The 27500-nt window shown below is 38.2% G+C and overlaps 1 protein-coding gene across 3 annotated transcripts in view; it reads left to right on the top strand.

The window, feature by feature from the left end:
• Positions 1-27500, top strand: part of LOC148830748 (ATP-binding cassette sub-family C member 1-like) — a 291300-nt gene that overhangs the window by 203593 nt on the left and 60207 nt on the right. Inside the window, exons 21-26 of one of the 3 annotated variants that reach the window (XM_088921196.1) lie at positions 5371-5570; positions 7503-7629; positions 7793-7894; positions 9495-9638; positions 16885-17043; positions 18373-18539. In XM_088921196.1, the coding sequence (XP_088777322.1) occupies positions 5371-5570; positions 7503-7629; positions 7793-7894; positions 9495-9638; positions 16885-17043; positions 18373-18539 (899 nt within the window). Of the gene's footprint in view, positions 1-5370; positions 5571-7502; positions 7630-7792; positions 7895-9494; positions 9639-16168; positions 16300-16884; positions 17044-18372; positions 18540-27500 lie in introns of those variants that run through there. The other 2 variants (XM_088921194.1, XM_088921193.1) reach the window with 2 other exon arrangements.

The following is a 27500-nucleotide window of genomic DNA, read 5'->3' as shown; positions in this document are numbered from 1 at the left end:
TTTAGTTGAAATGCGAAGTGAAAGAGAAGACTGCCCCCCCTCCAAAAACCCTTTTTTTGCTTACAGTAGTACTTCTCGCGTTAAGAAAGTTAGGTGTTAGCATAAACTTTTAGTAAGAAGCTCTGGTGAAATTTCTCCATGAACTGAAGAGTTAAAGTGTAAGGTGTCTCCTCTTTTTAACAGGAAGAGACGTGGTGCTTTAAACAAGAGAATGTGGCGTTTCTTTTTGTCAATGAAAAAGTGTGTTTTTTTTTTACTCCCTGACGGAAACGAGCTTCCATAAGTAATAGGTTTATTCCATGCTGAAAAAAAGAAGAAAGAAAACACATTCCATAAGAATCAGTATACTGTAGCTTCAGCTTCTGAAGGGAGATCTAAAGGGATCTTAATACCCTTGTAGTGTGCTCTCACGAGGCACCAGCTCTGTAGGGGTTTGGGCATTTACTGGGACAATTATTAATTGTAGCAGTAAGTCACAAAATGATTCTTTTAATGGTCTTAGAATCCAACCATGCGATATAACTCAAAATAATGCACACACACAGGTACTAATACACGAGGATACATTTATTAATACATAAAATGTGCATGTAAACATAACAGATCTTATCGTGAGGGTTAGCAGAATACAAAAGGTATATATTCAATCAGTTACGAAGAGTTGCACATATCAAGAGGACATACGTTCGGTATATCATTCATTTAGACCGTTTCGTAATTGAACTTGGTTACAACTTCTACACTAGATAATCAAAACAAGTACATAACTCTTAGGAATTATATTGATATCAACTGGTTGGGATAACAATTGAATTCTCGAGCTGTAATGCAGTGAAGTTGAATACTCATCCAATCTCTGGGGATTCAGATATCCTGCGGGCGCAAAGAAACAGTTGCAGGCTTGTTGCTGTCCAATCCGCGCTCTCTGGCTTTGTGCCAGGCTGTGCTGTGCGGCTTGCGACGGTGCGCTCTCTGAAGACCGGCTAGTTAGTGTTGGCTTTAACTACCGAAGTTTGTGCACAGGAGAAAAGTGACTGTGGGTCCCAGCAGGTCAGGAAGAAGACTGGTTCGTTCCTGATGAAGCGCTAGTTCTGAATAGTGATTCAGCTGTCCACAGTTCCAACCTGTTCACGTGGCTTGCTGCTGATGCTAACCTCGGGTGGATCCTTTGGTTACTCGTGGCAACCTCCGCTCTCGACTCTTAGAACAAAGGAAAGTTCTGGCACTCGGACACACTGGCCGTTACGTGGTTGTCCGGGCTGAGTCTCAGGATGGTCAGGAGGCGCGCTGCGAGAATGTCCCGCCCTTGGGAGCCTTTCTGCTCCTGGGCTGTCCTGCCCTGGAATTGTTCTTCCCCTGGAATTCTTTCTCAGGCCCTCTGTGTTGCCTGTTTTTACCTGGAGGAACTTCAGCTCGTTCATTGGCTGAAAGTTTCATGGGCATCAGAGACCCACGTGGGTTACTCGGCCCTACCAGTCCCTGATTGGTTGATCAAGGTGAGATATGAGTCACTTACTCCTGACACTTAGGAATGCAGTCCAGATGTCCATCTGGCACTCCCTAGACAGATAGGCGCCAATGGATGACCATTGATCATGATAGCCAGGCTTAGCTAAGTGCATCCCCCTTTGGGAGCTGTCCCTTATCAAAAGAAAACATCTTTAAATCAGCCTGCATGAATAGCTTCTCTGTGGCTGCACCACAGAGATGAAGAGAGAGATGGGGCCTCATTTGGGAAAGCACAACAACACTTAATTCGATCTTATTAATAAGCCTCGCCGCTACACCCTTAATACCCTTTATTAATAGGGATCATGTGAATTTGCGCCCTACCGCTGTGTACATACAGTACGAACATGTTGTGATATTTAGAAATATAAAAAATGCCAATAATATTAGCTATTTTAGTTTTTCAAAGAAATTTTTATTTGTTAAAAGAAAACTGATGGCAACAGCTGGGTTTGAACACTCAAGCTCAGGACTACAAGTCCATCACCAAGATCACACCACCAAGGCAGTCATGTGACAAGCACATCTCAATGGAAAGTCTTATAGTACTGTTTGTGCAACAGTACATGAATATAGTTATACAGTTATTTCTTTGGACACGCGATTCCATATTATATTCCCTTTTAGTCAAATTCTAAAAGTATGCTTTTAAACGTACAGTGACATGGTCAGAAGGAGCAAGGAGCACGTAAAAACGTTTTCGAAATAACCACATGTAGGACTTTGATGCTTAAAATGTTTAGGGAGAAATGGAATACTGGTGTGTATTTTTTCTTTAAAATACCAAGACCAGCCATATACAGTACAGTTTACATACAGTTATATGTTTATGTTCCTAATTTAATATCTTTTATGAGCATGTGATAGGCATGGTGAATCGGAGATTCTCAAGAATTTATTTGCATGATTGGAAACAAATGCGTGATTGGATCAACGAAATGCCGTGGTGTTACTTTTTGTTAATGAAAAAATAAAGTATTTTCATTTACAAAGACGGTCAATGAAAAAATAGTCTTTTCGTTTACAAAGACGGTTACAAAGAATGTGGACCAGTGTAATACTTTGAGTTTACAGCTTGTCCAAGGTCATTCATTATTAATACTATTAGTAATATCTTCGGTAAACACTTTGATGGCGACAGCTCAAACGCTGTACATGAGAGGTTGAGCTTTATTAGCTCCACCTGGTGGAAATTCCGGATACTATTATTTTACTTGCGGTATCATGCGGTATTATGCGAGAATAAACGGTATTATACAGTAACTTGAGTGATACTGCGACAAGGCAGTATCACCCGCTTGTTTTGAATGGCTGCATCTGTAAGTGTACTTGGTCACTGTACTGGGGCATTGGTTTGGAGGTTCTGTTCAGAAGAAAAAGTGCAACCTACTGGTCTGCCAGCAATCCTTACAACAACAAACTGGGTTTCCTTGGTGACTCCACACCAGCTCTGTCCAGGCCAGACATATAAATGGGATAATATACAGAGAACCAATCATTTTTTAATAAAATCTGATATGTGAAACATTTATACTATGCTTAACGTAAATTACTAAACTCATTTTTGGAATTTTGGATGGGGTTTAAAACTGTAGCTAAGAAATTCTCAAGAATGGATCAGATGGACCAGTCTGATGTGTCGGTCCTGCTCTGGTGTGGTCACTGGAGGGCAACTGGATCTTGGAAGGTCATCTGTCCTGTCAGTCTGCTGAAACCTTCTCTGCAGTCGGGTTACAGTGGAGCGGCTTACTCCATAGTGTCTGGCAACACTGGCACATGACAAGCCTGCCTGCAGCATGCCAATGACCCTGTCCCTTGCTTCTGGTGACATTCGAGGCATTGCGGAATAAAAAGAAAACTTAAGTGTGGCCATTTTCTTGCACATAACGAGCTTTCGTGTGATTGGCAAGTTGCAGTGCCTCACTGCACAAGCTGTATTGCTGGTCAGAGGGCTTAAAACAAATTGACAACTTTTTGTGAAAGTACATAAGCTATAATTATAGCATTCTCATTCCAGAAAATGTTGCCTTTCTTTTTTCCATCAGTATAGTTCAAATATGATTGCTCCTTTGCAACCTTTAACAAAGTTCTGATAAAGAAATGGATTTTACAGTGTATACAGTGAGTATAGAAAGTCACCACCCCCTTTCAAACTGTGCTTCTTTTGTTGTCCTAAAGCCCATAAAGAAGACAAATAAAATCACACTTTTTCCAGTTTTATTTACAAATTGTACCTTGCAACATCCAGGTGAAAAAAGAAAGCAACATTTCTGAAAAAAAAGTAGAATAACGGGGTTGGATAAGAGAACAGCCCCCTGAGTTAGTACTTGGTGGCAGCACCTTTTGCTTGAATTACAGCCTTAAGTCTGTTGGATACATCCAACTTTGCACACCTAGAAGGAGGAATATTTGCCCATAAGCTCAGTCAAACTGTGTGGTGATCGTTGATGGACTGCCCTCTTCAAGTCAGTCCAAAGATTTTTGATTGGCTTTAGGTTGGGGCTCTGACTAGGCCACTCAAGGACATTCACCTTTCTGTCCTTCAGCCACTGTATGGTTGCTTTGGCGGTGTGCTTTGGGTCATTGTCATGTTGAAAGGTGAACCATCTTCCCATTTTCAACTTCCTGGCTGAGGGCTACTGGTTTTGTTCACGAATTTGCTCATATTTTGCATCATCCATCTTCCCTTCTATCCTGACAAGTGCCCTATTCCCAGCTGAAGAGAAACATCCCCACAGCAGGATGCTGCCACTACCATGCTTTTACTGTAGGAATAGTGTTCTTTGGTTGTTAAGATGTATTGGGTTTTGGCCAGGCGTATCGTTTTGCATTCCTGCCAAAAAGTTCGATTTTGGTTTCATCTGACCACAGCACCTTTTGCCATAGAATTTTTAAGGTGCTTTTTAGAAAACATAAATGAGACATGATGTGGTTTATTTTAAGGAGTGGCTTTTTTCTTGCCACCCTCCCATACAGGCCAAATTTGTGGAGCGCATGTGATATTGCCACATGTACACAATGAACAGTCTTTGCCATAAAGGCCTGTAGCTCGTTCAAAGTTGCCATTAGCCTCTTGGTGGCCTCTCTGATCAGTCTCCCTCTTGCTTGGTCATCCAGTTTGGAGGGACGCTCTGATCTAGGCAAGGTCTGGGTGGTGCCGTACGCCTTCCACTTCCACATGATGGTCTTGACTGTGCTCCATGGAATACTGATTTGTGCCTTTCCACAACTATCTCGAAGTTCTTCTGAAAGCACCTTTCTGCCCATAGTGGATTCTTTGCTTTGAAATGCACTTCCAAGCAGTGGAATCCTCTTGAAACAACTGCTTTTATTCTGTGATCAATCACCACAATTAATGACAGGTGGGAGCCAATTAGTTTATTGTTTGATCTGTAAAGGTGATTGGTTATACCTGACCAAGTTTACAAATGCAATTGTAAAGAGGGTGTTCACGTATCCAAATAAGGTATTTTACTGTGGTAATATTAATTAATTTTTGGAATGTTTTAGAATTTTATTTTCCCTTGGCTAATGTGGGTTACTGTGTGTAAATAAAATGGAAAAGCCTAATTTAATTTGTTTTTATTTTCAGTGTCATACAACAAAAGGTTCAAATTGTGAAAGGGGGTGGTGACTTTTTATACTAACTGCATATTAATTACATGATAAATGTCAGTGTTGACTTTTAAGTGTTGAATTTTCTATTCCTGTTTTGCCCTGTTTGCATTTCCTCTTTCCTCCCCTGTCAGTGAAATCTGTGAAGTGAAGTTCTGTGAGGTTCCCCAGATACTTCTTGTCTGGCTGTACCCTTGGCTAAGAATATGTCCAACACCATGGCACAGCTTACTGTTTATTTTGCAGAGGTATTACATTGCAAGCTCAAGACAGATCCGGCGACTGGATGGTGCCTCCCGTTCTCCCATTATCTCCCACTTCACAGAAACTGTCCTCGGAGTTACCACAATAAGAGCCTTTGGTTATCAGGAGAGATTCATCAATCAGAACCGGCAAACCATCAATGAGAACCTACTGTGCTACTATAACAATGTAATTTCTAACAGGTAATGATGAGGCCTGCTACACATTTGCCCATTATAATAAGAACATAAGAAAAAGGTTACAATCTAGAGGAAGACATTTGGCCCTTGCAAGTTTGGTAGTCCATAGCTAAATAATCCAAGGATCTTATCTAGCAGTTTTTTGAAGAAAACCAAGATATTGACTTCAGCAACATGATTTGGTTGGTCTAGTTCCATATTCCCATAACCCTTAAAGAAATGGCCCCTGTCCAGTAGAGTCTTGACATCTGTAACACATTAAGTTGCTTATTTCCAATCTGTTGTGGCCTGTGGAGTCTTGTTTGAAAAAAGTGGGATGAAATTCAGATTGAATGTACCACAACATTCAAATTAGACACTCAACAGACTAGGAGAGTGAGCCTCTCCCTGCTCCCTGCCCAAGTACTCACTACCCAGTATCCACATTTCATCATGGCCTTGTTTTTGTATTGTAATGTTCCCGGTACTGTATTGGCAGCATGAGAAATGACTTAACCGGCTCACTAAGAGTTTTAGTGTACAGAGACACACACTCACACCTATGGCCAATTTTCCCAGGTGAAACCCACCCAAACACAAGGAGAACATGCAAATTCCACACAGATACACTAGCACCCAAGGTCTGGAATTGAACGTGGGGTCCCAGTGCTGTGAGGCAGTAATGCTAACCACTATGCCATCATGCTGCCCCTTAGCGAATCAAAGTTATTTAAATTGACTTCAAGCCAATGCATTAGTACCGTGTTTGCCCTTCTCTGGACTGATTCCACAGCAGCAGTATATTGTTACAAACTATATTGCAGGACAGGATATAAATCTGAGCATTTGATAAAATGTGAGGTATGTGAGAAATGGCATATGTGTTGTTTTTTTTCTTTGGCACAGTTCTGATGATAGAATAATAAATCAGAGTCAGACGTGGTCAAGACTCTCTATTCTAAAAAAGTTTCACCAACGTAAAGAAACCATTTTTAGTCTGACTATTCCACAATGCAGACATGAAAATTACTGAAAATAACATAGCAAACTCTCTAAAATTATGTTCAGGTTACTTAACCAGGTGTTTGTCCAGAATGAAAATGATCTCATCTACTTGAATTTAAGTTGCTGCTATTAATGCTATTATTAAATTAACTGTACTATATCTGGTCATTTTAGGTCAAAGGTAACTTTGTTGATCATGTGTTCTGTTTTTTGAGATGTTTATATTCCATAATCATTATAAATATTTATATTTCAAAACACCACAAAGCAAACAAATCATTATTCACCAAATACTACTAGTAGAGTAGTTGTATTAAAGGTTTATAAAATAAGATTCCTTAGCACTGTAAGCCCACCCAGCTCTAGATGTAATTGGCCAGTTGCATACTGGGAGCCCCAGACATTTGACTATTGGCAGTACAATTAACGACACACAGTAGCTGCACATTCCCAGTAGTGAAACATTGCACACTCTTTTGACAATGTAGTCTGTTTTTGCTGTCATACACTAGTCACAGTTCTTTTATATCAGTACAGTGCTTTTAACTATTGGTTTTGTTTTTAGAAAAAAAGTTTCTAGGAGTACTACTCCTTAAGGAGTAGTCTTAAAGAGCAGGCCTGCATCTTGAATAAAGGTTGGCTCTTTAGCCTGGAGTTCACAAGCTACTGTTTATGTTGGTCAGATCTGCCAAGTACAATGTGGTTCCCACTAGGTGGTTACAAGTTACAGTCAGGCCCTATAGGTATCCAGTCAGGTTCTGTGGGTGATGTGTGTGCACTAACCAGACACAATTTCTGGTCAGGCCATATTGGGGCCTATCCAAACACATAAATCTGAAGAGGGGGAAAATAATTGTCATTCCTAAGAATTAATGATTGTACTATAAAGACACTAGAGTTTCAGTATGATCAGGTGACATCAGTGAGTTTTCATTGTGCTCTCTCCTGCAGGTGGTTAGCAATGAGGCTTGACTTTGTGGGAAATCTTATGGTGTTCTTTGCTGCACTGTTCATGGTTCAGAGTAGGTACAACATGGATGCTGCCACAGTGGGCTTGGTCTTGTCCTATACATTAAATGTAAGTAATGCAGATTCAAGGGACCTGCCTCTGTCTGTATCTTCCAGCATGAAAAACCACTTTCATACTAATTTTAAATTCTTGCTAGTTTTTTTCTGCAAATACTGAACTCACAAGTGATGGTTCTTGTAACTAATGTTGAAAAGTGTTGAAATATTTGCAGGTGACAGCAACACTTAACTTCTGGGTCCGTAAAGCCTGCGAAATAGAGACCAATGCTGTTGCTATTGAGAGAGTCTGTGAATACGAGGAAATGGAGAAGGAGGTTTGTTTTTTTCACTTCATTAGAGTAAGCTTCTGGCTAACTTTAATTATCAATAATTTAAAAAAAAACTTTGTAATCTTTTAGAATTATTGGTTTGATACATTATTTTTATAAATGTGTGGGGGTTATGTGAATTTACTGGGACCATTTATTAATTGTAGAAGTAAACCACGAGTTGATTCTTTTATGGCTATTAGATAATCAATCATCACGAACAGTCAGCACCGCACACACACGGATACAATACACAAGATACATTTATTAATACATAAATTGTACATATAAAACATATAACAGTCTGCCTGGATACAGATGGCAAATCTTACTGTGAGGGTTACCAGATACAAGATATATATTCATGAAGAGATGCAAAACACAAAGAGATACAAACAAGGAACATACATTCAGTATACCGTTCAGCTATACCCTTCACCTGATCATTAATCAGTCTCATGAATATGAATTGTACATTAACTACTCATAAGTAAATGTGTTACTCATATGAATTAAATTGATATCAATCCTTGTTGAGATACAATTGAATTCTCCATCGGCAATGTAGAATATTGAATTACTTATCCAGATATGGATTTGTATTTCCCAGGGCAGGGACACAAACACCAGCTGGCAGGCTCCGTCGCAAACTCTGTCTCAGCAGCATCCAATAGGCGTCCTCTGACTCCTGGCCAACCAGTCCTGGTACAGGCTGGAGTTACAGGAAGAAAAAAGGGGAGAGATTTCTGCTGTCAGCGACACGCCAGACAGTGTCTCTCTCAGGGACCTAGTAGTAGTCCGGCAGACTAGTAAAAAGTCTCTATGCACAGAGGTTGACCGCCAGTCCGAGTAAGTCATTCTTTAGGGTGGAAGAAACTTGGTTTGCTTCCAGCGTAGAGCTACTGCTGAATAAAAACTTATTCAGATTGTCGACAAGAGTCCAAACATATACTTCAGTGATCAAGCGAAGTGTCCACGTTGGCTTTTAGCTAGCGTTTCACAAGGCTTACTGCAGGCTAGATTTCGGAATCAGAATTCTTACGTACAAGCATTCTCCAGGCTGACACTTTGCTGAAACAAGGTTCCAGTCCCTATACAGACAACTGGCAGTCACGTGATTGTCTCTAAGGATGCATGAAAATGGCCAGAAAAGCAAAGTTCTGAGCTCTGCAGTGTCTTTTTAACTAGAACAAAGACGGGTGATGATTGGTTGAGAGTTTGGCGGGCATTTGAGACCCATGTGGGGTTACCACTCCCTGCAGATTCCTGATTGGTTGGTTGGAAGGTGAGCGATGAGTAACAATGACCTCTGACATCTAGGACTGCAATCCAGATGTTTCTAAGAATCTCATAGACAGATGAGGCCCCAGGAATAGCCATTTATCATAATAGCCAGGCATGGCTGGGCACATCCTCATGTGGGAGCTGCTCCTTATCGGAGAGAAAACACTTTAAATCAGAAACTACATGGAATAGCTTCTCTGTGGAGAGATGATGATGAGAGATGTGGGCCTTATTTAGGCAAGCATAACAACACTTAATTCTGTCTTATTAATAAGCATTGCCTCTAAAAATAATTAGTAAAAATATTTCATTTCCTTTAAAGGCCCCCTGGATTCTTCCTAACAGACCACCTCAGAAATGGCCCGAGCAGGGGATTGTCCAGTTTGTTAACTATGAGGCTCGTTACATAAAGGACCTGCAGCCAACTCTAAGGGATGTGACATTTCAGACTTTCATCAGGGAGAAGGTAAACTCTAAAAGATGCAAAGAAAATATTAATCAGCATAAAATATTAGCCTTTGTTTTGTTTTTCATATAGTTTTCGTGTCCTACATCTTTTTTATTTGTATAGCCGTGAGCATTGGACTATACATTAGCTGTTTTTCAGCCCAGGGATAAGGTGTGGTTAGAGAGTATAACAGTCTTGCAAAGGCTCTAAGGAAAGAAGATTAAGCAGAGAGAAACCATCCCAGCACCATATCTTTTGTATGGACAAAAGGGAATGTTAGTCTTCTTCAGTCAGATCTCAGTGGTGTTGGGATGGGTTGTCTTTCCTTGTCTTTTCGTCTCAGAGCTTGTGAGTACTTTTGGGAACTTCTCAAGTAGCTCTTCTGAACGGATTAAGGAAAATAGTTATATTCCATTATATCTGAGATGCTGCTTGCTTATGTGTCTTAAAGTTTATGAGAGAGAGAGATAAGAGATCACTTTATTAGCCATATACAATTTCTTGCATTAGAAATTTGTCTTTTCGCATACCCCAGCTTGCTCTCCATGAGACACACAGGTACACAGACAGGGAGAGAAGCTTGGGGTCAGAGCGCAGGGTCAGCCATTATACAGTTATGCATACATACAGATCCAGCCATTCAGAATGAGCGAGGTACGCTGCGTTGAAATATGATAATAGTACCTGGAAGCTCCTTGTAAAACCACCAGTTGGAGCTAATAAAACTTAACGTCTCATATACAGCATTTGAGCTGTTGCCAGAAAATGCCCAGTTTCGAATCCCAGTCACTGCTGTGGGACAATCATTTTCCAATTAAGAATGTAAGTAGTATACTACTTAGACTTTTAATAATTTTAAACTGTGAACACTAAGAACACCACTTGCTGTTATTGTAAAAAGAAAAATGTTGTAGTGATTTAACATCACTTCATACTTATATATATATATGGAGTCATGTAAATCCACAGTTAAAGTATCACAAGTGGACGTTTTGGAAATATTTTGACATTCGTTTCTTTAAAAAAAAAAACTTATATTGTCCTTGTAGTGGTAATGGGCACTGTAATGTAGCGAGCTGCACCCAGGCGGTTCAAAGCATGATCAGAGCATTACTTTCGGTTTGTTTCTCATATAACTGAATGCATAAAAATAGTCCACTGTTATAGCTTATTGGAATCATGATGTGTCTCTTTCAGGTTTACATCCGAATTGAGAAAATCTATATTTTGTCTTCATCCAAATGTCAGCAGCCAGTAATCAGTCAACAATTTAACTTGGAATTTAAAAAAAAGTTTAAACTGTACTATATAGTACACCGCCTGCAATTGAACCTGGTCCGTCAGCGTCATTCAACAGGGAAACAGCTGGATGAATTATTATATATGATGGTTTTGTGTTTAAGGATTTCTTCGCGGAAATCTTTAAATTAAATGAGGGAAGGAGGAAGGGTTATTCTTTACAATTGCCAGTTATCAGGGAACATCTTATCAACACGATGGGCAAAGGATTTTTTTAATTTGTAAAAAGAAAATAAAAAATAAGATACAATGACGTGCTCCTGCCTAACTCAAACATTGCATGACTTTAAAAGCTGTAAAAAACTGGTATGGATAGTTAAAAAACACTTTTTATGCACGACAAATGGGTGATTTTTCTTCCTCGTGATCAGCTTAGAATCTTTGTGTACGCTGTAAGATTTCTACTTTTTAATTAAACGTTTAAAATACTTGAATTTCATCAAAGTTGTACTGATTTAATAGCTCTTGATAGTAATATTAATATGGAGTCATGTAACTAAGCAGCTTAAATATCACAAGAGGACATTTTGGAAACATTTGACGTTCGTTTATTTTTAAAAATATTATTGTCCTTATGGTGGTAAGCAGCAGCCATATCACTCTGCAACTCACAATGGGCAGCCCACTGACGCTAAGCAGGTGTGTGCCTGATTAGTACCTGGATGGGAAACCTCCTGGGAAAAAACTAAGGTTGCTGCTGGAAGAGGTGTTAGTGGGGCCAGCAGGAAGTGCTCATCCTTTGTTCTATGTGGGTCCTAGTGCCCAAGTATAGTGACGGGGACACTATACTGTAAACAGGCGCCGTCCTTCGGATAAGATGTAAAACCGAGGTCCTGACTCTCTTGTGGTCATTAAAAATCCCAGGGCGTTTCTCGAAAAGGGTAGGGGTGTAACCCCGGCGTCCTGGCCAAATTTCCCATTGGCCCTTACCAATCATGGCCTCCTAATAACCCCTATCTATGAATTGGCTTTATTACTCTGCTCTCCTCCCCACTGACTGCTGATGTGTGGTGAGCGTCCTGGTGCAATATGGCTGCTGTCGCATCATCCAGCTGCACATTGGTGGTGGTGGAGGGGAGTCCCCATTACCTGTAAAGTGCTTTGAGTGGAGTGTCCAGAAAAGCGCTATATAAGTGTAAGTAATTATTATTATTATTATTAATAGGCAATGGACTGTCATGTAGTGCGCTGCACCCAGGCTGTTCAAAGCCCGATCAGAGAATTACTTTGTTTCTTACATAGCTGAATATATAAAAATAGTCCACTATTATAGCTTCTTGTTGGCTATGGTGTGAGTGTGTGTATCTGGATAAATTATTATTAAGTGATGGTTTCGTGATTTAGGATTTCTTCATGGAATTCTTTAAGTTAAAGGAGGGAAAAGGGTTATATTTACACATTATGTATTGCCTCTTCTTATATTTGTAAAAAACATTCTAATTTAAATGCAATATGGAATATATTATAAATAATATTGTAACAGATTCGGGTTCTTGGGGTTGTGCTCTCGGTTGCTCCTGTCACGGTTCATCCTTCACCACATAGGTTTGAACTTGGGTCTCCTGCGTCGCTCAACAGAGGTTTTGCCAGCTGAGCTACAGAAGACCTTCTTCAGCCTATGCAGCCAACATCCCTGTTATGCACAGGGGAGTAGAGGGCTGTACTGTCGCCGCGCTGCAACCGGCTTGTACCATCTGTATGCCTGTTGTTCGTTAAAATATTAATAATAAATGACAATGGACAAGCTGTAAACTGAAGAGTTAGAGTAGACATGTTGAGTCTTGTCTTTTCAGCTTGGAATTTAACCTTTACAGTGATCCTTCTGGCTATATTGTTTTACATAGCCAGATGAGTAAAAATAGATTGGACTAATAACTGGAGTAAGAAAAGATATTTCACACATACTTTGAAACCATATGGCTTTGGATAAGCTGGAGGTGAGATCCGGCTGGGGGGGGGGGGAATTTTGATTTTCGTGCGCAGACCGTATTCACTACAATACTATAGTCCCTGAGGCATAACTTTCAATTTTCGGAATTATAAAAAATAAACCTTTGTTGAGTTTGCACTGGAGACAAAAGGTACCTTTTGAGAAGATGTACTGCTTGCAAAGTAGCTGATTTTGAGAAACAGCTAATTTTTGCTTGAAGAATAAAACTGTAGCTTTATTTAATTGAGCAGAAAGTCAATTTGGTCTTACAAGTGGCTCTGTTAAGCAGAGTTTGTGTTAACACACCACAGCCTTTTGAATGAGTTTTAATCAACTTTGTCTGTCCAGGGGGGTTGGGCAGAGTGATGGAGAGTGAAATAAATTACCTTCCCCCCTGATGCAAGGTGATAATGTGGAAAACTTTTTTATTTTATTTTACTGAGAGTGTGAACATTGAGGGAGCACTGGGGCACACAGTGAGATTAACACAGTGATATTACTGAGATGGATAGTTTTAATAAATATGTTGACAAATATCTGAATTTTTGCTTTCACGAGGCAAAATAAAATTGTATCCAGCTTTGAATCAGCTATGTGACCTTGCCCCCATGAAATGTGTGGAAAAGAGTTTTAGTGGGAAGCGTTACTCAGTAGTGTAGTGGCCATAGAGTGTTAGTTTTAATACACTGAACAGTATAACAGTATAAAGCAAGTATGTTTTTTTAATGTTTGTAATCGCTATTCATGCAAGTACATTTTGTATTCGTGCAAATACATTTTGTATTGAGTTTGCTTCTGCATGTAAGCTGGTGGGCAAACGTTCGAGGTGAAAATTCTTCCACAAAGAGTGTACCTTTAAAGCGGAGAAGACGGCACCAAACATTTTTCAGCTCTGTATGTCGCTCAAGCCATTTCTCTTTGGCATTTTAGTCATAGAGGTAGGAAGTCACCCATTTTTCGTGGATTTCATGTTTTTAACTAAACCCATTTTTATTGGGTTTTAAAATCAAGCAATATATGTTTTAGGCAGGCACGTTATTGTTTCTTATTTTTGATTTTCTTTAAAATTAAAAGAATCGGTTGCCCATTGTGCCACACAATATTATGTTACATTTTTATGTTTTTGAGAGACTTCAGAAGGCTTCAACTGATGCATAAGACATATAGCATAACGCCTTCTTGCATTATGAAGTCACTGGCACGTGTTATCCGCTTTATTCAAACTAAGGTTTCTAAAAATGCAACCAGGTACTAGATATTGTTTAAATAAAAGCTGTGACTTTTTTCAGAAATCGTGATCTTTAAACCTGTAGGTTGCCAACTCTGTGTCATTTGTTCACAAAGTTATTGACATCTGAAATATCGTGTCTCATAAATAGACATTTTAATAAGCGAAGTTTATGAAAACCGAAGAAAAAAATGACCCTGAAAAAAATACAAGAAGCTTGAAATTATTATTATTAAATTAATACTGTTAATAATGACCAGACACATTATTATTGTTTCAGTGGTATTTTTAATACCCCTTTGTTATTCTCAATTCTAATTACAATATATACGATTTTGTTTTAAGGCTTGTTTTAAGGCTTGTTAAATTGCCCCACTGAATAAAGTGTTTTGAATTAAACTGGTTGAACAGTTGACAGTATTCATGTTTGCTAATTCACGTTTTTTTTAAATTATAAATATAACTTAATAACGTTATATTAATGTCAGTTCAGACACCTGAAGAAGGCTTCATGGCCGAAACGTTGTGTTTTCTTTCTTCTCTTTTCAGCATGGAATAAACCTATTACTTGTTCCATTGAATATGTTATAATATGTAAAAAAACAAACAAATGTTAATATAATGTACATAATATTTACTATTTTATTTTTTAAAAAGTCTTTGTTAGAAGAAAAACCTCATGCCCTAAGCAGGTATTGAACTCGGCTAGACAGAACCCCTCTTGACAAACCCACTGTACCAATGGACTGCTTGGAAACACAGCTGAGATGAACAGCTTAAAAATGTTACATGTTTACAAAGAAAGTAAATTACAGTAATACTACCAGCTATGTAAATGCATATATTTATTTATAATTTCTTTAAATAAGTGATTCTATATTATAATACCTATTTAGCAGATTCTAAAAAGTATGAGGTTTTTTACTGCGATAACAAGCACAAGTATTCATGGAAAAGGTTAAAACATTTCAGAAATTTAACAGAGGTCTGGAACACCCTGTCTCAAAAATAGATGTTTAATAAATTGAAAGTTGTGAAAACAGTGACAAATAACCCCTAACAAACTACAATTTTAAATCACAAGCAGTTTGAAATTATTTGTTGTTATTCATGAATCACTTAACTTTGAAAATGTATTGTAATAGTTAGAAATGCCAAAAAAATCAATATATTGTCCATAATATTTACTATTTTGGTTTTTCAAAGAAATGGTTGTTAAAAGAACACTCATGCCGTGAGCTGGGTTCAAACTGCCAACCTCCAACATGCAAGTCACACGCTAAAGCCATTACACCAATGTACCGCTTGATAACTTAAGCTATAGCTGAAAACCGCAGGCAAAAAGTTTCCAAGTAATCATTTATGATGTTCAGAGACGTTATGCTCTTCTTCTTTTTATGCTCAGCTACTAAAATTTCCCTTTATTTGTAAAATTCCATGTTGATATTCAATATTAAGTGAATTATAAACATGCACAGTAAAGAGATTAAATGAAGCAATCGTTTCACTAACAACCAGTGCACCACGAGTGCCGCCTGTCGGTCATTTTGGCCAACCAATCATGTACTGCTGTATAATGCGCTAAACTGCAGGTAATTTCGCGCAGTTCAGTGTTTTACGGCACACTTTGAATGGCTGCATCTGTATGTGGAATTCCTATTATTGAATTATAATGGGTTGTTCCTCTGAAGTATGCTGCTTTCTGTTATGTACCATTGGCCTTACATATTTCCTACCAGCCACCTCTCCACTGATAGCATTACATTCCCATTTAAGATACCCTTTCCAAACCTGTATGTAGGGCCAGGAGCCTATTATATAATAGGAGGAGGTCTATTAGTATATAAGAGGTCAATTGAGCCTTTTCTAAAGCCACTTATTAAACCAGTTGTCTTAATTAACCATTTAATTGATAAAGCACTTTAACTTATGTACGTGTAGGTTATCAGTGATGTATGTTGGTAATGTCACTTAACAATATTTTAGGCAAAGCAGCAATAAATTAAAATGATCATCCACAAAAAATAGGCAGCAGATCCCTGATTGGTTGGTCATCTTGTTGGATGATTGACCGTGGTCTGTGACTTTTAGGATTATTTCCAGATGTACCTATGTCCCCCTGCTAGACGTCCCAACACCAGCAGTGGACATCCGTTTTAAAGAAGTATTGATAACGGATCTGAATTCTCCTGGAAAGGATTCTTATTCAAAAGATAAGCTCATCTCCCTCACTTGCTCATACACAAAGTCCACTAGGTCATCCTGTGGCTGAGACCACAGTGAGGGGCCTTTTTCGCTACATTCCCATGACAGGAAACAAGCTGTGTAAGTGAAATAATAGGCCTTATACACTATATAAGACCAGCAAAAAATATGAAAAAATTACAACATTTGTTTATAAAGAGAACTCCCTCTCAGCAGTGTCAGTGTAAGCTACAGTTTTTAACTGAAACTTAGTCAGCCAAGCATTTGATTTAACCTGATCCTGGCTTGTGCAAAAAATTTGTGGTTACCTAATGAGGTTGTTTCCTGCTAGTGGAAATGTGGAACAAAAGATTTATAATGGAGTTTATTGCACAGATTTACTCAATTATTCAGTCACATACACAAAAGTGAATAAAGATATTGAATTGGAATCCTAGTTTTAAAGAGTACCAATTCTCCTCACATTGTGTGTGTGAAAATATAACTGAAAGTTTTAGATTATTTGAGTTTTTCTGCCAATGTACAGTTTAACTCTCCTCATGCATGGATCTGTATACAGCTGGAAGAACATCACTAAAGCAGCAGTCTTATTTCCTCTTCAGGTTGGGATTGTTGGACGGACAGGTGCAGGAAAGTCGACCTTAAGTAGCTGCCTCTTCAGGATTATAGAAGGATGCAAGGGCATGATCCTCATTGATGAAGTGGACATAGCCAGTATTGGACTGCATGACTTGCGAGGGAAACTCAACATCATTCCTCAGGTTGGTAACAATGAAGAAATTCACAGAAGCTTCATGTTTGACCCACTAATAGAGTAACTGTTTATTGGTTTGTAATATGGCTTTCAATATTTTTTGCCAGGTGTGGGAGTATGGAACAAGCTATCCAGTCATGTTGTTAAAGACAGCAACTTTAATTGCCTTCTTTCAAGAACTGCTGGGTGAAATCCACAGATCAATAAGCTACTGTCTACCAAGCGAGTTGGATAGGTTGAATGGCCTCCCTCTCATTTGTTCTCTTGTTCTTATCTTAATGTCAGGTTTGAATGACAGTTTGCACAGTATATATGCAGTTTAAAGTCCTGCATATTATTTATGGTGTAAACAGTGTTTTAAGAGATAAGCAAGTGGCACCTAAAAATTATGGGGACACCTGGAATATTGATTTCTGTGAACATCAAAGAGCATGTTTTGATTATATCTGAGAATGGCCGTCATTTATTAAGATGGATTTCAAAATTTCTGTTAAAGATCCGTATGGGTTTTTTTTCAGATGTCTGGAAGAAAGCCATCTTTCCAAACAAGCACGATTAAGGGCATCTGGAATAGTAGCTTCCACATGTGTCGTGTTTGTAGACAAATCATGAGATGATAATGATACAGCACAGATCCATGTGTTTGTGCTGCATGCCCAGGGACATTCTGGGGATACTAATAATAATAATTGATAATAACTTACAATTATATAGCGCTTTTCTGGATACTCTGCTCAAAGTGCTTTACAGGTAATGGGGACTCCCCTCCAGCACCACCAATCTGCAGCATCCACTTAGATGATGCGACAGCAGCCATAGTACGCCAGAATGCTCACCGCACATCAGCTATCAGTGGGGAAGAGAGTAGAGTAATGAAGCCAATTCATAGATGGGGATTATTGGGAGGCAATGATTGGTAAGGACCAACGGGAAATTTGGCCAGGACGCTGGGGTTACACCCCTACTCTTTTCGAGAAACGGCACGGGATTTTTAATGACCATAGAGAGTCAGGACCTCGGTTTTACATCTCATCCGAAGTATGGTGCCTGTTTACAGTATAGTGTCTCCGTCACTATGCTGGGGCATTAGGACCCACATTCTAGAATATAGAATAACAAAAATCAATTTTTGTTTGCGAATTGTGCTTTGATCTGATTTACAGTAACAAGATATGTGTAACCTTAACCAGTACAGAAGAAGAGATTTAGTGTATGTTTATGGAGCTTTATAGCCTCAAAAACTGAGCAGCAGGTTATGATTCCTTGGCCTGCTGTGAAATCATTAACAGTGAAGAGATTCTGAACAAGAAAAATGCCAACACCCTGTTTATTTCAGGACCCTATTATGTTCTCGGGGTCTCTGCGTTTGAACCTGGATCCACTGGAAAAGTACTCAGATGCACAGCTGTGGGAGGCCCTGGAGATGTGTCACCTGAAGGACTTTGTCCGTTTGTTACCCAATCAGCTTCATCATGAGGTGCTGGAGGGTGGTGAAAACCTGAGGTAATAAGAAGATATAGAAATAGACACACTTGTGTCAAGAGATCCTCACTTGTTATGTGATTCAGAGTTTTATAAAAATAAAAATGAATACTGTTTATTTTGACAAATTACATTTATTTTGCTTTTGTAAAATTTTGTTGAACATCGTAAAATTTTTTATGCTCATTTGATGCCATTTGATGCCATTCAGAATGCATGCTGGATAATGCAGCAGATCGCGGTGCACACACCGCACCCCACCCCTGTACTGCACTTTTAAAAAATATTCTGTTGTTGAACTACACTACTATTTTTAAAAGTGCCAGATGGCACAGTGAATGCTTAACTTGGCATGTCACCAGAAAATGCCTGGTTTCAAATCTCTGTCAATGCTGAGTCCCTTGGGACAATCTTTTTTCTGATTATAGAATTTATGTTGTATAGTGTTTAGAGTTTTATAAATCATATACTGTATATTACAGTATGTAAAATATTAAATTAATAAAAAAAAGAAAGTAGGGCTATTTTACAAAACCAAAACTACTCAGTTGAGTATATAAAAATGGTTTATAATTATAGCTTGTTGTGAACACGATGTGCTTCTTTCAGGCTTACATCCACATAAAAACAAATATCTATATTTTGACTTAATGCAAATTTCAGCAAGAAGTAATCAGGAAACAATTTTAGTTTAAATTTTGGTTATAAAAATATATTTTATTTGGCTTTAAAATCATACAGTACTGTACAGATGCAGCCATTCAAAATGCGTGCGTTATTTTGCGGCATACCCCGGTGGGCGTGGCGCGGCATCTCGCAGTGTCACGCAGTGTGACGTGTTAATCGCGCGTCATTTGACGCTCTGCCGGAAACTATCCGGCGTCACCTTGTAAAACCGCCAGGGGGAGCTTAACCTCTCATGTACAGCATTTGAGCCTTTAATTTTGAACAGTGTATTACAGCATGTTAATCTTCAGTCATTAAAATGTTGGTATATTTTATGAAAGCAAGATTGCTCAGTTGGACAAAAGTACACAACCTACCTTTATCAGAAATATTTATGCATCAAAGCCTTTACCGGAGATATTACTAATAGTATTAATAATGGATGACTTTGGACAAGCTGTATACTCAAAGTATAATTTCTTTAGCACATTTGTACAAGCACTTGGAATCTGTCCAAGCCATACTTTGTCAGGCATTTTGTTTTACTTCAACGGGCATAAAAACTTCCTTGCTTTTAACAGGGCGTTTCATAATTTCTAACTACGAAAATGATTTAAAATGCGACACCTATCATTCAACTAGAGCTTAAAATATCACAAGGAAAAATACACACCGGTATTCCATTTCTCCCTAAACATTGTAAGCTTCGAAGTCTTTAACTAACGTGATACCGGAGTCAACAAGCATACTTTTAGAATTTGATTAAAAGGGAATATAATATGGAATCGCGTATCTCAAGAATTTAATAACGGTATGATTATATCCATGTACTGCGGCAGGGCTGTGTAGGGCTGTTTCGCCTGCCTGCTCATGCGAGCTGACTGTAGCCGACTGGTCTAGGTGCGTGCCTGCCAACGGGCAGGGTGTGTGCTCGAATCCAGCTGGTGCTGAACCTTCCAGTTTTATTTATTTATTTTTTAATCGCGTAACATATTACCGTATGCAAACTGTACTGTATACAGTATGTATATGTATATTTAATGTCTTAATTGTGCCCGTTTAATTGAATTTTAAAAAATTATTTAACACGAACATTAAGCTGTTTACATCTTCCGCCTGAGAACAGTCACCCGTTGCTACCCAACGCAGAATGGTGATTGGCTGACACCATCTGACACCCCTCTGATTGGAGAAAAAAGACGTGCTAGTTTGCTATACATACTGTAACAGGAAGAGGATTTCTTTCTATTCAAAACGTGTACTTTAAAAGTTTAAGAAGTAAAAACCTTACAGCGTACACAGATTTCTAAACTGATCAGGATCGTTATCTTTGTCTTATGCATAACAATATTCACCGCTCTGTGCAGCAAATTAATAATAAACTTTATTTTATATAGCGTTTTAAACGAATAAGTAATTAGATTGCTCATAAACCTAATCACTTGCTTTTTCTTTTTATTTAGGCTCAGATTTCAACTATAGATCGTATTATTAATACCCTTGGTGATACCCCTTGGTGTTTCTCTCGCTCTCTCTCGGGTCACCTGATCATTAGCTCGAAAGATTTGAGTGCTTTGTGTATATTCTAATGGTAGTGGGGGCGGGGTGTGTGGGAACAGGTTTGGTTGAAATTGCATTGGAGATCTATGTTCTTCACACCTGAAACATTTTCTCTGAAAGCATTTTCTTCGCTGTTTAACCGATCTTGTTACAGCATGTTACAGTTTACTATTATTAACCATATTAATTTTAAGTGCTTAATGTAAAATCTTGTAAAAATATATTTTCATTGTTCAAATATACATTAAGTCTGACTATCATATAATAAGTTAAATACAAAACTAAAGAAAAAATAGGGTTAAATATAATTCAAAATATTTTGCTAACAATGTTAACTGTTTATGAATAATAAAATGTATTAGCTAAGGCGTAGGATGGCACAGTTGTTAGTATGTTTTTTGTTTTGTTTCTTTTTCATAAATACAACAGTAGTACCTGATGTCTCAGTGGCTTTCAAAATTAAATTATGCATGCAAACCTGTGAACTAGAAAGATAACTAAGATATCCATCCATTTATAATGGTGGCAAAGTGGTTAGCATTGCTATCTTGCAGCACTGGGGTCCTAGGTTCAATTCCTGCCATCCTGTGTGTGTGGGGTTTACATGTTCTCTCTGGGTTACATGGTTTTTCTCCATATGTGTGATATGACTCCCTCTCGCACTCCAAAACATACTGGTAAGTTAATTAGTTTATGGGAAACCTGGCCCTGGTCTGTGTGTGTTTGTGTCTGTCTGTCCTGTGATGGACTGGCGCTATGTCCAGGGTGTATTCTGCCTTGTGTCCGTTGCTTACTGGGATAGGCTCCAAATCCTCTGTACTGGATAAAGAGATTAGAAATGGAAGTAAAGGCACTGTGTGGATGGAACTATACACAGTGTTAGAAACCCACTATGAAATGGCAGCATCTCACTGAGAATAAAATATTTTTTACTGCTGGCTTAAGGAAACAGCCTTTCCACCTCTCTTGCACATCAGTATCCATACCTAGTTATTTAAACAAATTGCCTCTAATTATAAACATCTTAATATGCTGGCTCTGTGGATCCGCATCAGCTATGTTTGCCCATTCCTTCAATTCATGTGCATCCAACACACAGTTCAATGCCAGCAACTACACATAATCTAAAATACAATCCTTATTTCAGTATCTATGTAAACATATAGTCTGTTAACTTCATCATCTTCATCAAAAGTATGCCTAACCCCATTAGGAAGTGTTCTTGTTATAAGTGTATTCCTCAGCTTTCCCCAAACTATCTTCTTCTTGCCAACATCTCTAGTCTTTTATCCTGCAATAACTCAGCCAACACTTAAATCTCCAAAAGCTGCTTGTGTTAATTTCTTTAAATCACAAATATCATGTGTAAATACTGGCCATGTAATACTCTGCATTGTGGAATAATAGTTTATTTTAAAGGGAACTAGAGAAACTAAGAACTAGAGAAATCAAGAAAGGCTTTTTTTCTAGAATTAATAAATGCACATCCTGTTCACTGGGGAAATTAAATCCACACTGAGCAATCTTCAATATGTTCAGAATATGACAGCAAGAATCCTATCAGGGATGCATTACACCTGTTTTCAAGTCCTTGCACTGGTTACCTATCAGATTTCGAGTCAACTTCAAAATCCTTATCCTCCTTATATACTGTCCTACAACTGGTATTATTGTTCTCCGAATTATTGTACTTGACATGACTTCATTCAGCCTTTCCTGAACGTCTATGACAGGCAGAGTGAGTGCTGTTTCTGGTGCGATCTTTTACAGCTGACATTTCACTGTTTTAAACGAACAAGAAATTAGATTGCTCATAAATCACTTATTCTATATAAACACAGCGTAATTGCCCTCCGAAAATCTTCTTTTTCTTGTTCGTTTTAGAGACCTTGATCGAAACTGATTTTAGATGTCAGAAAGAATTTATTTTCTCTGTATTTCCTACATTGCTTTGTCAAGATTTTAACTTTATATCTAACTTTATATCTAGGCTCAGATTTCAACTATAAATCGTACAGTAATTAATAGCAGTAAATACTGATGTTTATACATAAAAAAGTCATGCCTTGGAGTCATGCAAAAAGTCATGCCTCAAGAGCACAGCAAAGAGTGTATTAAAAGACACTTGTATTTATCAACGCTTTCTTTTCCGTATACCAGATTTTATGGAACCACTTCAGAGGGGTGTCAGCCAGTCAGATTCCAGGATTCGGCACTTTAAAGGAAAAATACACACCGGTATTCCATTTCTCCCTAACGATTTTAAGCATCGAAGTATTTAACTAGCATGTGAAATAGCGTGTGAAAAAGTGGTAGTTTTAAGCTTTTCTGCTAATATAATATGGAATCGATATTGATTTAAATCGTGTTCTGATTTAAATCGCAAACGCGTGTTTAATTATATGTGTTTTTTAATCATAATCAGGCTAATGCAACATAAATTGATACAGTATCTTTGTCTTCTAAGCATCTTAATAAACTTTCAGCATAGCTTTCTACCCGTCAAGATTTATATTTCTTGGGATTTTGGGATCAAACGTGGAAGGATTAGATTATAATCGTTTTTATTTGTCAAATACGTGATTGTATTTCTGAATGTTATGTGACGCCTACAGTAGTTCACTGCTTTAAATACATCGAATTAAGAAAGTTATGTGTAGCACTTTAGATCTTTTTTCTGAACCAGGGAAAATCTGATCATGTTTCTCTATAACAATAATAAAAAAAACTTTATTTTACATATCGCCTTTAAAAGTGGCATCTCAAAGCAATACAGTAGATCGAAAAACAGTTAAAAGGGACCAGATTAAATACCAGACAATCGCAAACGCATTTTCAATAAAATTATTTTATTCATTCAGCAGTTTGTGAGAGGAACATCCAGCAGGGAGAGACACACACACCGGTTTTCATTGACAAAATTGGTTTTTTTCAATTCCTTTTGTCTAACAGGAATGTTTTGTTTGTGGACAAACTGTTAGACAAGAGGAAAAGACCGCCTCCTCCTACGAAGCATTAATCGCGTATCTAAGGAAAATTGCAGTATACCTTTGTTCATGCACATCATTATACAGTACAGTATCTCAATTTGTATTTCGATAAAAAAAATCGTTTGCCCAGCCACTACTGTTGTTATTGTTTTTATCCTGTAAAGCGTTTTCTTTTTCTGCGTTTTCCATTTCCTTTTTCTGATCACTCGCTTTCTGGATACACATCTCACCTGTCCTGTTCTTTGTTTTCCTGGTTTGCTGATTATGCCTGCTGCGGTCCACTCCTACCCTCACACCTAAAGAATACTATTTTAAATTTCTTGGCGCAGTTCATTAACCCTTGTATGTGCTGTCCGCGCCCAAAATGCAATTAAAAAAAAGTAAAAAACCGCGCTCAAAATGCAATTTAGAGCTTAATAAGATACACTCCACAGGCAAAATTAAAGACAAAATTAAAGACGATTAAAATCTGTAATCTTTCCACTTGTACTGTGAGTCATCGGACAGTTTCTGCTTTGTGTAAGGATGGTGAGAAAGCTGTGTTCAATGTATTTAAGGGACTCAGAAGTAAAAGAAGATGCTTCATATTGCGTGACTAATTTTAAAAACCAAGTTATAAATGCAGACGCTCCCTCGGTGCCGCGCCGGGTGTAAATATCAAAGTATACATTCCCAACAAGAATTGTACCCATCTGTCATGCAAATAAAACACCTTGAATTGAATTGAGGGAGAGATGGGGGTAGTGGGACAGAGATACTGTAGACAGACTCAAGGCAAATAAGATACTTATGGGTACGCAGACATTCACGACAGCAACATACGAAACGTTTGCACGTACTGTATAGTTAAGTTATTACTTGGTTTTCAAAGTGCAACGAAATACAATATTGTTGTTGCTGCTGTTCTGGTTGTTTTTATCCCGTAAAGCGTTTTGAGAAGCCACCTTTAAAGGCGATATATACTGTAAAACCACTGATTCTTATGGAATGTGTTCCGCGGGAGATTCAAATTTTTATTTATTTATTTTTTAATCGCGTATCTTAGGAAATCTCAGTATAACTTTGTTCATGAACAGTGGCATGTTACATTATCATTCGTTTTTTTAACAAGGCTCGCCAGCTAATGTGAATCGAAACCTGTCTTGCTAGCTTTTAAAGTCGTGCATGTGTAAACTGTACTAGAGGGCATGCAAGTTACTCTGCCCCTTTCAGCGGCAGGGAGTCCCTCTGCTGCAACACACAGCAGACAGAACGGGAGACTATTGCCTTTCATATCTGACACCAGTGAAGTAAAAGGGGTGTCTAAAGGGGTGATTTTAGACCACATTTTAGTTACTTTATTTTGTTTACTTTTAACATTTCTGTAATTTACAGTAGATGTCACAATAGAAGCCCGAAGCCTATTATACTCAGTCTAGCCTTGGATCCTCTGAGTCCCTTGACTCAGTTATTGCATATTAATTTCTTGAGATACGCGATTCCATATTATATTCCCTTTTAATCAAATTCTAAAAGTATGCTTGTTGACTCCGGTATCGCGTTACTTAAAGACTTCGATGCTTAAAATGTTTAGGGAGAAATGGAATACTGGTGTGTATGTTTTCTTTAAAGTACCGAGACCAGCCATATACTGAACGTTTAAGTTCCAAAATTAATATCGTTTATGGACTTCACACGCGTTGCAGTATGCTCCTATTCTTTTTATGCTCAGGCACTAAAATCTCCCTTCTGCTTTGTGTAAGGATGGTATCAAGAGCAATCTTAAGTGGTGAGAAAGCTGTGTTCAATGTATTTAAGGGACTCAAAAGTAAAAGAAGATGCTTCATATTGCTTGACTAATTTTAAAAACCAAGTTATAAATGCAGACGCTCCCTCGGTGCGCTGCTCTGGTGCGCCGGCTGTTACACAGTGCCTGTCTGCCGTAAGCGTTACAATATACATACCCAACACTGCTTGTACCCATCTGTCATGCAAATAAAACACCTTGAATTGAATTGAATTGAGGGGAGAGGGGGGGAATACTAAAGCCAATACTGGCTCAATACCCTCAATGGGCTTTGACGTGCTAATGCGTTGGTTTAACAGTCCGGGTGTGGCAGGCTTCCAATGTCAACTCGACTCGATTGGAAGACAATGAACGTATTTTAGCCCTAAATGAATTAATAGCAAACATGGTTTACATAAAATACATTTTTCCAAGAAAGTTTATAATAATACGATCTATAGTTGAAATCTGAGCCTACTTTAAAAATAAAGGAAAAGCATTTTCAGAGAGTAATCATGCTGTGTTTATGTAGAAAAAGCGATTAGGTTTACGAGCAATCTAATTACCTATTAGCTTAAAACGCTATTAAAAATTTACTCTGTTGCACACACACACACAATAGAAGCAGGCACCGCTGTCAGAAGGGAAGATATGTTCAAAATATCGCAAATATCGATCATGTTGCGATATTTTGAAATATAAAAGTCAATTGATTGTCCATAATATCGCTATTCTATTTTTTCGAAGAAATGTTTCTTAAAAGAAAAGACCAGCACCAGCTGGATTCGAAAACACAACCTGTCAGCTGGTAGTCACGTCTACAAGACAGCTCACATGAACAGGCAGGCGAAACAGCCCTACACAGCCCTGTCGCAGCACACGAATACCATTATTAAATTCTTTAGATACGCGATTCCATATTATATTCCCTTTTAATCAAATTCTAAAAGTATGCTTGTTGACTCCGGTATCGCGTTAGTTAAAGACTTCGAAGCTTAAAATGTTTAGGGAGAAATGGAATACTGGTGTGTATTTTTTTCTTTAAAGTACCAAGACCAGCTATACACTGTATGTTTATGTTCCAAAATTAATATCGTTTATGACCTTCACACGCGTTACAGTATGCTCCTATTCTTTTTATGCTCAGCTACTAAGATTTCCCTTCAGTGGTAAAATTCAATACCTACAACGGGCACAGCAAAGACGTTTACTGTCTTTCTACGACAGACCAACGGACCACGAGTGCCCCTGTCGGTCAACCAATCACGTACTGCGGTGCCCCGCGTCATCTTGCGTCATACTGAGCGACGTCACCTGCGGTACGTGTCTGTAACGCGCACTTTGAATGGCTGCATCTGTATCAACCTCCTCTGAACAGTTGATGTTGAAACATCTATACTTCTAGTTGCATTGAGCTCAGTTTGTATTTCAGGGGCATTTAGTCGCCGGTTTCGCAGACTTGTGACTCTAATGAACATATTCTCTGATTCTGAGGTCACCTTTGGCCTGCCTGAACTTTATCGGTTCTCATGATTGCCAGTTTCTTCATATCATTTGATAGTTTTGGCCACAGCAGTTACTGACACTTGTAAAGTTCTTGCAATTTGTCTTAAAGATTGACCTTCATTTCTTAAGTAATTATAGACTGTATTTGTCCTTGCTTAATTGAGCAAATATTGCCATGTTCATTCAGGAATTACCAACTTTTGCCCATGCTCCCTATATTTATATTAATCGTGGACCCTCACCTGTTTACCAATAATTGGTGACAAAAAATGTAAATGAGGTAACATGCTAGTTAACTGTGATAACATCTAACAAAGACAATTTCAAACTTCTTTTAGTGTTCTAACACTATGTTATACACATTTCCAACTTTTAACTAACCTGGGACTCGGACTGAAATCTGCTTGCTTTGGGTGTTAATTTTATTGAAAATGGAAACTTAACATGTTCAATGCAATTTACTTAACATTATAAGTACACATATCATGCAATTAA

This window comes from Atractosteus spatula, chromosome 7 (genome assembly GCF_055471065.1).
Source record: "Atractosteus spatula isolate fAtrSpa1 chromosome 7, fAtrSpa1.hap1, whole genome shotgun sequence".
Taxonomy (NCBI): domain Eukaryota; kingdom Metazoa; phylum Chordata; class Actinopteri; order Semionotiformes; family Lepisosteidae; genus Atractosteus; species Atractosteus spatula.
This window is presented reverse-complemented; position numbering and strand designations above follow the sequence as displayed.